The sequence below is a fragment of the Tachypleus tridentatus genome, chromosome 13 (genome assembly GCF_004210375.1).
Source record: "Tachypleus tridentatus isolate NWPU-2018 chromosome 13, ASM421037v1, whole genome shotgun sequence".
NCBI lineage: Eukaryota > Metazoa > Arthropoda > Merostomata > Xiphosura > Limulidae > Tachypleus > Tachypleus tridentatus.
This window is the reverse complement of record NC_134837.1, coordinates 37,061,533-37,077,079: the sequence shown is the minus strand read 5'-3', so window position 1 is coordinate 37,077,079 and position 15,547 is coordinate 37,061,533. Positions and strand designations below refer to the sequence as shown.

Below are 15,547 nucleotides of genomic sequence, written 5' to 3'. Positions count from 1 at the left end.
TTCAGGTAAGTGACTTACCTTTGTAACTAATAATTTTTTTCTTTAATTTCTAGCAATAATATTTAATTTGAAAGGCTTCATTTTTAACTTTTTTTTATTTGAGTAGACTGTTTTAGCTGACAATTTCAAGAGCACTAACAGGTTAGAATACTTCCCTGATTTACATTTATAGGATTAAAATTCAGTAGTGTGTAATATATCACAGTTTTTGTTTCCTAATGTTTCTCTTTAACACCCTTAGTTCAGTTTATTATCTCCAGTTGATCTGATCCATTTATATTTAAGTATTAATCAAGTCTGTCTACTACATTTGTTGAATATATTAGTTGTTTACAGATGAACATAGAGTATAAATATAAAGTTCTTTATTATTTGCTGTTTCTGTTGCATCAAGAAATTATATAGTCTGTGTAATCCAGTTCTTAGTTGTTGCAATTATCTCACAAACTGATTTAATTATTTGTTTCTAAGAAATTCATGGTAAGTTACATATCTTGTATTTCATACAAACAAAGGACGTGTACCATTTGTAACAAAAATATAAGGTTTGAAAGTTCTAAGCAGGTGTGAAAGCCAGCCAATCAGAATGAAGGTGATAAAGGAAGGAAATTCAAAGGGTTGGTGGTGTTAGTGTAAGAGATTGTTCTACCCACGTTATCCACGCCCTAATCAACTATGGCCAACATTGCCTTTGGCATGTATTGTCGACACATTTGTCATTAAATCAGTCAGTGAGAATTTTAGTGAAATTCCAAAACTACAAGTAAGCAGAGGATGCACCCATACTTATTGTAACTGCCACTTGTTACAATCATTTATACGAATCTAGTGGAATAGACTGCCACACCTTATGCAGTGTGTCTTTAACTTCAGTGAAATTTCAAAGAGTCTGCTTTCATGTGGCATTCCCATCTTTGTATAGATTCATCTACATGGTGAAGGGACCTTCCAGGGAAAGTTTTGTTCTTTCACTTTACCTCCTCTGGGATCTAAACATCCATCCATGTGTTTTCTGTGTGTGGTGACCTGTGAAGGGGAGGAGAGGATCCTGGTGGTTGAGGTGTCCAACCCTAACACACCACTTTGGCCTTGAATTCCTGAAGATGGGTGGTCCCCCTAGGTTAAATTAGCTGGTTCACTTGGTCTAGGGTCAACCAAGTACCAGTGTATGATGTTCTAAACAGGTGTTGTGGAGATTGTATCTGATGCTGGTGTTTGGGTATAGTGCTCACAAAACTATGGTGTTGCTGCAGCGTCATTGTTTGGCAGTGTAGTGCATCCCCTTGCAGTGCTCCATGGTGGGTGGGGTCAGTGAGTGCTGAAACATTTAATTTTTATTATGGATCCTCCAAATAAAAACATAAATAAAATAGTGAAAAAACAGTCCATAGGTAAATGACAATGTCTTGAAGATTCAGAGCAATAACCTTCAACATCTGTAACACCTGTACCTCCTTTTCTTATATTCTCTTTCAGACAAACCTTTAGGGTAAATGTCTCCCTTTTTTATTCAGAAGGGACTAGAGGGACTTGCTGGCTCTTCAAAGCGAGTCAAAAAGCTTTTTTCTGGTGACATTGGTGGAAACATCCACATCTAAACACAGTGAACTCCTCTTACATCAGGCATATACCCATTGATGTTACACTCTATGCTACTTTGAATTCATCACAAGATGTTATTGTTGAAATGGATTTGAAGAACATCCCTGATTCAAATATTCTTGCTGGTTTCTTTCCTCAAGGAGTTCTTGCAGCAAAGCATATCTCCACTGAAAGATGAAATTATGATGCTGACCAGTGTCCTCATTTCAACATTTACATCATCATGTCCACCTGCCACAATCAAAGCAGGTTATCTTAATTGCAAGGTATGGTCATATATTCCAAACCCTCTCAGATATTTCCAGTGTCAGCAGTTCAGTCACTCAAAGACATCATGTTATGGTTCCTTGACATGTGCTTCTTGTGGTGGCAAGAACCATGATGCCTATGAGTGTGAAATGGACCCTCATTACTTTAATTGCAGTAGCTTTCACCCATCCTACTTTTGTTCTTGCCCTAAGTGGTTGGAGATAAAAGAGGTGCAACATTTGAAGACGATTCAAAACATTACTTACCCTGAGGCTCAAAAGTTGCTGTCCACCACTTCATCTCAGATGTATACTGCTGCTCTTCGTTCCACTACTACAGTGAGAGTGCAGATGGTTCTCGCTGTACCTCCAAAAGAATCATTCTCAAACCATATAAAAAAGTCTTTTGACCTCCATGGTTAAAAAAAGTTGATGAATCAATGTCAACCCCATCTCCATCCCTAACATTCATTCTAACAAACCCCAAGATCCACTTAATTTCATTCTGGGTATAAGCATTTTCTCTGGTACATCTTCCTCTTCCTCTTCAAGATGCAAAACGATCATTTGTTTGCATCGTCAGTCATTGGAATCCTCTTCCAACAACAAAGACCTGCCCAATCAACCCAGGGCAGTATCCATGGAGGTCAACAGACCTTCCTCAAATAAAGACAATAAAGAAAAAAGATGTGGTTGAAAAAAGAAGGGCTCTCCACCCAATTTGCCTACACATAAATAAAAATGGCCACCTTGATACAATGGAACTGTCGAGGTTTATGTTCTAATCTGATGACCTCAAAGCACTGATTGCTTCCTACCATCCTGTATGTCTTTCCTTACAGGAAACATTTCTGAAACCAGCTGATGTAGTCACCTTTCAGGCAATTTTCTTTGTACAGAATTGACAGGGTGTGTGATGGACAAGTGCATGGAGGGGTGGCACTGTTGATTGATCAGCATGTGCCCACCCTGTCTTTGCCACTTGACACACCCTTGGAGGACGTAGCCATCCGTGTTTCCTTGGGTCATACCACCACTGTTTGATCTCTCTGCCTATCTCCTGAAGAGACCTAAGATCAATCAGATGTTGATGCTCTCATTGAACAGTTGCCATCTCCCTTTTTAATCCAGGGATACTTTAATGGACATAATCTCCTCTGGGTAGGTACTGATATTGATAGGATGGGTCGCTCTAAAGAGCGTATGCTCTCTGATTACAACCTTTCTCTTTTCAGTACCTGTTCTTTTACTTATTTTCATGCACCTAGTCAGTCCTTTACTGCTATTGATATCTTGATTTGCTCCCCTTCACTATTCTCCCACTTTTTATGGAGGGTTGACAATAACCCATGGGACAGTGATCATTTTCCTATAATTTTGAGACAGACTGACTGTAGTTTATGCCACCTGACCCATGTGCTCTTGTGGAAGCTGGATCAAGCCAACTGGCCCTCTTTCATGCTCTCACAGAACTTAATCCTGCCATCAATAGACAGCTGCGTGGCAGCAGTTACCAACTGTATTATACAAGCAGCAGCTCAATATATTCCTAAAACCTCAACACATTTTCATGATATCCTTATCCGTGGTGGAATTCTACCTGCCACATGGCACAGAAGGCTTAAAAATGGGCCTGGGTGAATAAGACATCAAAGCCAGAAGGAATCTTGGATTAAGTTCACAGCCAGCATATCTTCTACCACCAGTTCCAAAGTCATATGGGACAAGATTCGAAAGATCAGTGGCAGGACAATATAATTCTGTCCCTCTCTCGATCTTGCTCTCTGATGGCCAGGAAGTAGCTGATACCTGGAGTATTGCCAATACTCTAGGTGAAAGTTTTTGGCTGGGTGTATAGCACTTCTGCTTTGCCATCAAGACGTGGGCAGAACAATCATTTCTTTCCTTTCAAGCTGATTTTCTCTGTTTGTAATTGCCCCTTTATACTGTTGGAATTCAAACTGACCCTTCATCGGTCTGACATGATGATGTACACTATGAGATGCTGGTCCATCTATCTCCTGCTTCTCTTGCTATTCCTCTGATTGTTTTTAACCAAATCTGATAGGAGAATGTTTTTCCTGATGCCTGGTGCCAAGCTATTGCCCAACCTTCCTCTAAGCCTGGGAAGGATCCTAAGATTTGTTTAAACTACCATTCAATTGCTTTAACGAGCTGTCTGTATGACCTTAAAGAGGATGGGTAGTGCTTGTCTTGTTTGGTTTCTTGAATCAAACAACCTCCTTTTGCCCACCCAGTGTGAGTTATGATGACAGTGCTCCACCATAGACCACCTGATTCGACTTAAAGTGTAATTCAGAGAAGCCTTTTTCAAATGACAACACCTTGTTTCAATATTATTTGACCTTGAGAAGGCTTATGATACTACATGGGGGGATGGCATTTTGCAAGACCTCCATTTTTATGGATTACATGGTCATTTGCCCATTTTTATTAAAAAATTTTTAATGGACAGGCAATTTCAAGATTGTGTTGGTTTGACACTTTTCTGTTCTTTTATATTGGAACTTGGAGTCCCTCAGGGCTGTGTTTTGAGTGTCACACTTTTCAGCATAAAGATTAATGCCATCACTGAACAACTCCCTTTTACTGTTGCAAATGGGCTCCTTGTGGATGATTTTCACATCTCACGCAGTCATTGAACATGAGGTATATTGAGCGGCAACTACAGACTGCCCTCAATCATTTACTGAAGTGAGCCACAGGAAACGGTTTTAACTTCTCTCTCTCTAAAACTGTTTGCATGTACTTTTGCCACCAACGGGGTATTCACCTTCATCCTGAAATTTGTATCGTTGAAGTTGTGCTGCCTGTGGTTCCTGAGACAAAGTTCTTGTGGTTTATCTTTGACCATTAGCTGACCTTTATACTGCACATCAAGCACCTATGGGTCAAATGTACTCGAACACTGAACATCCTCCGTGCCCTCTCTTCCACCACTTGGGGAGCAGATCGATGTTCTGTGCTAAAGATATATCGTGCTCTTATTTGATCAAACCTCAACTATGGATCACTGGTATATGGCTCTGCTAGACCCTCGGCCTTAAAGATGCTGGGCCCCATTCATCATGAAGGACTTTGGCTCTGCCCTGGGCTTTCAGAGCTTATACATAAAGTCTTGTGAATCTTCTTTGCATCTCTGCTCTTTGCAACTGTCTTTACTGTATGCTTCAAAACTTTGTTCCTGACCAAAGCACTCTATTTGGGATTGTAATTTTCTTTCTTGGTAGTTCATACTTTTTCAGAACAGATGGTCTGCCATTGCTCCTTTTGGCCTTCATATCCAGGTGCAGTTGGATGAATTGGGTCTGTACTTGGATAATATTGCTGTATCTACTGGTCAGCCCATCCTACTACCATGGCTTATTACAATCTCCAAATGTGACCTTTAAGTCATGTGAGAAAAGCAGACACTTCTGATTGGAAGTATTGTCTGTTATTTGCTGTACATGTTTCGAACCATCCTTCCATTCCTATTAAAGCAGATGGTTTGAAATCAGGTTACTCTGTTGCCTTTGCCATGATTTCTTGTGGTTTGGTGGTTGTGCACAGAATCTTCTCTACAGTTTCTGTATTCACTGTTGAACTATTTACCATTTCTCTTGCATTGGATCACTTAGAAGCTAAGCAGTACTCAAATTGCACTATTTATACCGATTTAAAAGGCCATTAATTTTTTCTCTTTAACATCTGCTTCTACCCAGTTTTCTGGATACCAAGCCATGTTGGTATTTGCATGCTATTTAAGTTTTTAATTTATAAATTAGACATTTTTAATGTGATTTCTCTTTAAGAATTGAAGTACAACTAATTTGATTTGAAATTAGAAAATGGCCATAACTTCAAATAACTTGAAACCATGACTGGAAAGGCCAATTCCAGATGTTTAACACTGATGTTTGAACTATGCATAAGTCATCATGACAAATTATAATAATTAAAATTTTGTTACACAAAGTCTTTTAAAATGTGTACTACTTTGCTTTCTGAAAACAGCCGTAATGTAAAATAATTCAAAACCAGGACTAGAAGGGGTAATTTCAAACACATTAGTCATCCTGGGTAGTTATGATAATTACAGTTATGCTACAGAAAGTCCCTTACAAGTTATATTACAGTAGTTCTTACTGCTGTGAACTAGATATAAAAATTGGATTTAATGCTATTTATGTTTTTAATTCAAAAATTTAACTTTGTTGTTTTGTTTTACCTTAATTTTCTTTTTACGAATTTTGATAATTTTATTTTAATTTTAACTTTTTACCTGTTGTTTGGCACAGTTACCCTCGTTGCTTTGTGCCATAAAAAACCAAAACAACCAACCATACAGCATTCCAGGGTCCAGGTCAAGGCACTGAGCTGTCTGAGAGAGATTCAGAGTTTTATTTGCTTTACACAGTACATGAACTGGTGCATTATCATGTTGTTAACGGTATGATCCTTTCCAGAAGAATTTTGTCAATGATAACTGTTACAGAATTGTCCAGAATATCACAATATGACAATACACTTTTGGTTTCTTTAATTAACACTTAATCCGTGAACCATCTTCCAACCAGTTAAAACAGTCAGCATCATAATACTGCCTTCACAACACTTCACAATTAATGTTCAAAGTGTTTTGCAGGTTTCCTTGAAACTGGATTCAGTTTGTCTAAACTTAAGCTAAACAAAGACAAATTAAAAAATTATTTCCATTTTACAGGGTTAATTCTTCCACACTATTACAGAAAGTAAGTGGTAACACTATGGTAATGCTTCACTGATCCCTGTTGACAGTTAAATGAACCAGGTGAGAATACTTATTCTTTAGAATTCCCATATACTTGTACAAAGGGCATGTTATAAGAGTTCTGGTTGAATGAACATACTCATCAAATTTAGGGTCTGAAATAACTGATATGGTACTCAATACAATGTCTTAACTATATTGAAAGGGGGTAGCATATGGTACTGGTATGTGCTTGAAGAAATCAATTTTTAGCACTGCACAAATGAACCGTAATAAAAACAGTGTTTAACACAATATGTTAATTTGTTGTCATACCACGTTTAAAATACATAAGAGTTGTCAGTAGAGCAGAGATTTAGCATAAAATTTTGTGTGATACTGGTTGGACTTTCTGATAAATTGCTGCAGACTTGAAGTGCTTCTCAAACACTGTCAAATATACTCAAGATCATGAGACTGAGACAGGTAAATATGAAAATTGGAAAGGAAGAGGCAAAACACCCAAACTCAATAATACTGATATTAAGTATCTTCATTCATTAAGCCTTTGGGACAGAAGGAAAACTGCTACTAACTTCCAGTTTGAAATAAATAACCATGTGCCAAGTGCCAGAAAAGTGTCCAGATTTACAGTGACAAGAAGATTTAATGAGAATAGAATATTTGATCGCATAGCAGTTTAAAAACCTTTACTTTGATTTCCGAATATTGTCAAGAGACTGAAATTTGCTACAAAGTACAAAACTGGACTGTTGGTGATTGAAAAAGGGTGTTATGAGTGGATGAGTCCAGGTTAGAAAATATTTGGTTCAAAGCAGAAGGTATTTGCAAAATAGATGAAATAATGAACTAGTGCAAATACCATCAGATACTGATCCGTCATGGTATATCTCATTGTTTGCATATTACTGGTAAAGGATTGTACAACCAATAAAATGATGACCCCAAACACTCATCCAACATATGCAGGAATTACTTAGCTAAAAAAGAAGCTGCTGGAGTCATTCAAATGATGCAATGGTCCCCCACAGAGTTTGGATCTCAATCCAGTTGAGCAGATCTGGGATTTAATGGATTAAAAACTTGAAAAAGGAAACATTTATTCCAAAGAAACTGTATTGGAGTGTATTAGAGACATTTGGATTAAAATCCCAAAGATGTTTCACCTGTGATTTACATTCAATTGTTCTTTGAAAGTGGCCTTAAATCTATTTTTTTACTTTGTCCTAACACTTTTGCTGAAAACTGTGTATATGTGATCTGTTTTTAATACTCATATGTAATTTATCCCGAATATCTTTGGAAGCCATAGTTGTCGTATGTAAGGAAATCAAGAAGCTGGTTATGTTTTGTTTATTTAACTAGATGCAGAATGTATTGTATAATATTTATACACAATGTTAAAAGTTTATTTATTGAAACTAGGACAAACTGGGAATGATTGACTTTTTCTTGGTTTTTAACTCAAAGAAAAATATTTTTTTTCACAGAAACTATCTATATTTTGTTATTGCGTCATCTTTAAAATGTTTTGCAGCTTATAACTGTACAGTTTGAACTCCAAAACTTTGTTACTACCCTTCATTACCTATTAAAAGATTTAAACTTTGACTTTTGATCTATGAACTCAAATTATTCAGCATGTTGGGAATGTAACTTTATTATTGTGTTTGTGTGAGATAATGGAAAGTGTATATATATACACATTTTTTTTACAAAAGAAAAAAGTTAAAATAAGTTTTAATTTTCATTTTCTTTTTTATACGTATTACAGGATCTTACAGTGTTGACATTGTTCTCTCCGATCCATCCTGCCCTCAAGATGTGTTAAAACGAGCACAACAGCTTTCTATACCAGTGCTATCTAGTGAATGGATTATTCAGTGCCTTATTAATGGACAACGGCTTCCATTTAATGCCCACTCAAAATTTAAGTATGATTATACAGACTGAAGTCTAAGGCAGTTTTTAAATGTATGTAAGATGTACAGTGTGTTATTGTGTAGATCACTGGTATTTGTGTTTGACTGGTAGTTTGCTTGCTTGTTATATATATTTTTTTCTCTGAGCAACATTGGTTTTATACCAAGTTTTTAGACTGTATATACGTTTACGTATAGATAATAGTCTTTTAACAATGTACATGGACGACGATTTATTACTCGTTTACAAATACGCTGTTACCTTTTACATATTCTACACCATAGACTTTACATAAGGTGTTAGTAAGAATGGGTTTTTGTGCTTAATAGTGACGTTAAGTTTTGTTGTTGGTATTTGTTCCTCCTTTTCTTAAAAAAAAAACGTTTTTATCAATGTGCAATAGGTTAGTAGTTTAGTAGAAGATTTATAACTTTCACAAAATTTTAGTTGCTGTAACTGTCAGTAATTGTGTGGAGAGCATATTAAATGTGAATTTTAAAATTTCACAATGATTGTAAACATTTACATTTCTTGCAACAAATAGCCCCAAGTTATTATCAGCTGATGTTTAAATTTCTCAGTATGGAGAACAAAGAAAATCACATTTTTGTAGTTTTGTAAGTTTTAATTATTACATCAGAATTTATTGTTTCTATATTGTTTTTCTCCCTCATCTTAAAGTTGTTTTAAAACAGCTTATCATGCCCAAGCTATTGGTATTTTTCCAGCTTTTATTTTGCAGTATAGAAACATTCTAGTTTTTATTATTGTAGAATTTGATCACATTAATGCTGAAATGCAACCAAAGAAGGAAAATTATTGCTCTAGTTCACATTATTATAATAACTGAAGTAACATTAAAAATATTACTTTAGCTTGTTTTTATCATCAGAGAAATATAAGTTAGTGGCTTTTGTTTTTTTTAAATGGAAAATTTTGTATAGACAACTGACTTTAAAATCCAATACTGTTTCATAAATTAAACATTAATTATTAGTAATAATGTGACAGATGTACATAAAACAAGTAATTACAGTATGTCAGTATTGATGTGACATTAACTTGTTTGTGAAATAATATTTATATGTTAGCTTGAAAATGTAATTAAACCTAGTGTAATGTAGATGTTAACAGTATCTCAGAAGCACTTTACAGTGCTTGACATTACCTTAATTGTAAAAGTTTTAACAAATACCTGTGTGCTGTTGTCATTTTTATCAAGTCAACTTATATACCGTAAATTCTATATCAACTTGTATACATTTGTTTTGAAAGCAGTAGTACTTTGTGCTTTATTGTTTTTTGAACATTCACATATTTTCTCACAGTTTTTTTATGTGAATTATTAAAATCATAAAATGTACAAAATTTGCAGTAAAGGTTAATTAACCTAAATGTGTTATGTTGTTATGATTTAACAACTACTGATCATAGTCCTTGAATTTTTTTCCTTTTTAAAATCTTTGAGTATGAAGAGAATATTGTGAGTTCATGTCTTTAAAGTCCGGTTTAACTACCAGTTAACCATCTTCTTTAGCTCAGAAAGTCAGTGTTTTTATATATTCTTGTAACAGAATTAAAGCACCAAATTGCATGACTCAGTAGTCATAGTTCCATATTGCTTGAGATGAAACCCAAAATTGTCAAAGTACATTCTGTTTAATAAGATTGTTATATGGAACTAAATACATACTTGCAAGAAAAACACAGGAAAAGAAAAGTCTGCCTAACTCCTATCTGATATACCTTAAGCCCTGCCAGACACCTTCTAACATGCATAAGGATAATGAATAATGACTGAAAGGTGTATTGACAGATGCTTGATTTATTTGTATATTTATATTTGCAAGAGGAAGCTACTATTAATTCTGCCATTCTTTTATTCACCTAGAAGATGGCATGATAACATTGTGGTGATTTATAGTAATTGATAGAACCTACAATGTTAAACATTTTGCTACTGTTTCTGACTTTTGACACATATTTTTAATGTTATAAACACTTTTATTCATGTGTGGCCAAAATTTCGTGAGTGTTGCCGTTAATCTATTGTGGTGCACCAGCTATAATAAAAGTGAGAGATAATGCATTTCTTGTAATCAAAACAATATTGATCTTTTCTTTGCATTTTTGTTCTCACTTTACAGTTCTGAAAAATATGAAAAAGGTGGAGGTAGTTAATGACTGTTCAAATTATGAAAATAATCTGTGTGTGAAATAAATGGACAGTTGCATAAAAACTATGAATGTTTAACCCAATTTAAATATCATTCTATGCTGTCATATGAGCTAACAAAACTGGAATGGATTAAAGCTATTGACCGAAATATATTGATGAAGAAAATGAATGTTTGTTTTGAGCTGATTATAGATGATAAACCCATATCCAAAGATATAATTAGGTTATGAAACTAAACCAACTCTTGGTCAGCAAAAACTGCTTTAAATATTCATGAAGTCCACGTGTGTAAGAAAACATAAATTGACAAGCTGCAGTGTTGGAGGAAATGAGGAAATGTACAGTTTTAGTGTAAATGTGAATTAGAGTTGATTGGTGATACAAGTAGTATTATTTCTAGTAGTACTTGTGATAAAAGTGTTACTGAAACAATAACCTCATTTATACAGTGTGACAAATCAGACCTTAAATTTCCCAAGAATGGATAGATGTTGAAACAAGGTTTTCTCAGACAAATATAATTCAACAGAGGAAGTGGGGGTTTGAACTGAACTCAGGGGAGGGGACAATGTCTGCAACTGAAAATGTGACTGACAGTGATGCTGTACTATATACAGGCCTGACAAATCAAGTTGTCTTCACTTTGGCTGAATGTATGTCTCATTTCAACACTTTCAATTTTCATCTGGAAATTTCAGATCAAATAATGCTTGTCCTAATGACATTGAAGTTGCACTTAATTTTTTTATGACCTTAGCTGTAGGTTTGGAATTTTAACAAGCTGCAAAGATTGTTATTCTTGGATTCCATTCTTAGCTGAGCAATTGAAATCACTTATAATTTGGCTTTCAAAAGAAATAGTAAGAGCATGTTTTCCTGAACCTATCAGGGAAAATCATCTTCATACAACATGCATAATTGACTCTACAGAAGCTTTCAGAGGCTAACTAATTTCAAGAATAGATGTTTTCCTCTAGGCTTTGCCTGTACTTTGCATCATCCATGTTTCCCTTAATCCCAACAAACTTTCCAATCCATCCTGATGAGAACCATCTTCATAATATGATGCTGCCTCCATCTTCCTTGACAGTTGAGATGGTATTGGCTGGGTAATGTGCTGTGTTGGGCTTGCGCAAGATGTAAAACTTTAAATTTAGATAAAAAAAATCTCAATTTTTATCTTGTCTGGTCACAAAACCTTCTGCCTTATGTCTTCAGTATCATTTATATGCTTTGGTGCAAATTCCTTCCAGGATTTAAGATGATTATTTTACAGTAATTGTTTCACTTTTGCCACTCACACATACTGGCCAGCTTTGTGTTGGGACTGGGATATTGTCAGTGTATGAACACTATTTTTAATTGCAGACATGCTACTTTCAAATCTTTGAAAGTTACTGTTGGCTTCATAGTAACATCCATAACAAGTTTTCTGCTGCTCAGTCCACTTAATTTGTAAGAATGACTTGATCTTACTGGATAATAGACTTCACTGTACTCAAATGACCCTGAAATTTTCTTGTAATCTTCTAATTTGTGCTTTTACACTACTTACTTTTTCATTTGTTTGGAAAGCTTCTTGTCCTCCATACTTGGTTTGTCGTATCATTACATATGCTTTTACAAGAATTCCAGTAAAACGGATGAAAATCTGATGTGATAATTTTATATGCAACTTATTATTGATGTGTAATATAGGTACATCAGTTTATCATGTACAAATGAGGTATTGATACCAGTGTTGTAAAATGTTCTATAGTTTGACAGATTGTTTTGGATTATTTGATAAAAAAAAAATGCAAAGTGCAGTCCACTGAATGAATTTCATTCCTCAAAAAGGTTTGCTGCAGGCTACAAACACTGGTAGCTCTAACTTCACAATGTTACAATAGGAATTCCAAAGTAATATACATCTAATTAGTGAAAATTTCCTTGCTTAATCCATCAATGATAAAAACACTGACTAACTTACTAACTTGATCATTGATATAAAGATGCAGTAACTTTCACTGTATAACTAAATGATGCTGTATTGATTACCTAACTCGCTCAATGTGTATTTTTATATTGCTACTAGTTTTCTACTACTGAAGGAAGCTTTGAGATGTTGCATCATCATTGCATTATGCTAAACTCTTTATAGTAAGCAAAAAGTTAAACAACTAAAATGCTAGATAACACAGCTTACAACACTTCCTCCCCATGGATTGTATCCCTCCAATGACTGAGTGGTATGTCTGCAGATTTAGTGCTAAAAACTAGGTTTCAATACTTGTGGTGAGCACAGCACACAGGGCCAATTGTGTAGCTTTTTGCTTAACTACAAACAATTTAACTAATACTGAATTGTGAAATACTTTGAATATTCCTGGTACACAGAACAGTATACTTCCTTTAAAACTTCATAATTATTACAGTTAACCCCATCTTAATTTTTAACATTCTAAACTTTTGTCACCATGCAGGTATTGTCATCTTGCCATTACTGTAATCTTTGTGTAATTGATTCATTTTTGTTAATGCTCTGGTGGACAGAGGTATGTCTATGAATTTACAGTGTTAAAGGCAAAGGTTTGATTCCCCTTGGTGGACACAGAAGATAGCTGAATTGTTTTGCTATAAAAAATACTCATGAATGACTGTAATGTTTCCATGTTAGTGTGACCATATGTGCACTTGTTTATATATATTTATTGTTTTACACAAATACTGCCATTACATTTCGTCAAGTACTTTATTAATTTATACAACTTACTTCATTCAGTTAATCACATAAATCATTTTGATAACATTATGGTTACCATCTACAGCTGTGCTTAGTGGTGACCATAGTATTGTCTAGGACAGGGGTTCCCAACCTTTTGGCACTCGCGACATGAAAATGTAATTGATGAAATAAAATTAATATTATCCCAAGCTACTTCTAACAAGGCTACGCGACCCCCCTGCCAAGGCTTCGTGACCCCTTGGGGGGTCGCGACACACTGGTTGGGAACTCCTGGTCTAGAAGATATCAACCTTATTTATATTTTAAACTTTATCAAGTAAATAATCAATGTTAAATTTAGACAAACCAAAATTTTTAAAGTAAAAGTCTATTTTGCAAAAATAGAATCCATGCTTTTATTACTGCACTCTAATATGTGATCAAAGAAATGCAGAACTCGATCATGGATCTGGTATCTTTTTTAGGTAAAATGATGAAACATCTAGTAAGTACTAGGCAGCATGCTTTTCAGAGTTCTCAACACTCAGCAAGAGCATGGGAATGATTCTTTCAAAACACCAGGTAAAATTTTGGATCAGAAAATTCTCATAGCTTGGTTATTAGGGGATTTGACTTACAGTTTGGGTTTGGGGGCTCAGATTCCGTCACTAAACGTAATCTCTTTTGGACTTGGAATTCAAACATTATAATGCTACAGCCATGTTCACTGTTCATTGGTAGTAGGTGATGCTTTCTTCTTTCTAGTTTATTTGTGAAGTACGGATGACTAATGTAGATGACCTTAAAGTAGATTTCTGCAGAATTCAATGGACAGAAAATTCACTTGGTTATCTGAAAAGGAAGGGTCACAACATTTTTTCAGTAATTACTTTTTCAATTAGTCATTGGTTCTGTGATCAAACAAATGTTCTAACTTTCATAATTAGTTGCAAAATCACTCAATGTGGAATACACAAAGTGCAAATCACCAGATAACTTATAAAACAAGCAGTACCACTTCCTTTCAGTCCATGTTGCTATTGATCTGAAACCGTCCTAGCTTTTGATGATCAAGCATCTGTCATCTGATATCCAGTTGGTATTTCATATTGTGAAACTTCTTGCTAGCTTGAAAAATAAGTGTCATAAGATTTTTAAATCACTGGTTGCTTGCCCTAAAAATTGTCCTGATTGCTAATGATCAAGTATCAGTTGCAAAATGTCTGTTCATTCTGCCTGAGTGCCCGGCATGGGCAGGTGGGTTAAGTTGTTTGACTCGTAATCTGTGGGTCACGGGTTTGAATCCCTGTTGCACCAAACATGCTCACTCTTTCAGCTGTGGGGATGTTATAATGTGATGGTCAATCCCACTATTCATTTATAAAAGAGTAGCCCAATAGTTGGCAGTGGGTAGTGATGACTAGCTGCCTTCCCTTTAGTCTTACGCTGCTATATTAGGGATGGCTAGCTCAGATAGCCCTTGTGTTGCTTTGTGCAAAATTAAAAAAGCAATCATCTGCCTCACATTACTACCTGATGACTCAGAAAGCAAGACCACTACTTCCTTTAAATGATTGGTTGCTTTAATTAATAAGGATCTTTCCTAATAATCAGTCACTTCTACCCATATCAACTTGAAAGTTGACAACAGCATTCTTTCTGCTGGCTAGACTTGATTGTTGCTTACAAATGCCAATGATTTCTGATTTGTTTGATCATGAATCACCAAATACATCTCTTCAGCATCTTAGTTGAAAAGTGGTATGACCAAAGACAGCATCCTTGTCAACCTAATCTTCCTGGTCAAGCTGGAAAGAAAATCCTCACTTGTAATGTATGGACACAGCTTATTAATGTGCTTCATGTTCTTTTACAAACCTGATGGCTACTGTAACTTTAACATTAGAGAACCAACCTTTTTGGAGCATCAGGTAAGAACCAACCGTACTGGACCAAAATATCTTTTGTGCTGATGGCAGGTGCCACAACCACACCCGTCCACTGCTCCTTCACCTTACATACGAAAATGATGAATGGTTCCTAATTTTGTTGATAAACTTAAGAAAAACGCATACTTCATGTATGAATTTAAATGTTTTTGAACCAAATTTATTTTGTGTGAAATATGCTTATTT

The 15,547-nt window shown here is 35.2% G+C and overlaps 1 protein-coding gene across 1 annotated transcript in view; it reads left to right on the top strand.

Annotated features, from left to right (window-relative positions):
* Positions 1-9,921, top strand: part of LOC143236114 (uncharacterized) — a 92,774-nt gene extending 82,853 nt beyond the window's left edge. Inside the window, exon 31 of the mRNA XM_076474388.1 lies at positions 8,378-9,921. Within this exon, the coding sequence (XP_076330503.1) occupies positions 8,378-8,556 (179 nt within the window). The 3' untranslated portion in view covers positions 8,557-9,921. The remainder of the gene's footprint in view (positions 1-8,377) is intronic.
* The last annotated feature ends 5,626 nt before the right edge of the window (positions 9,922-15,547 follow it).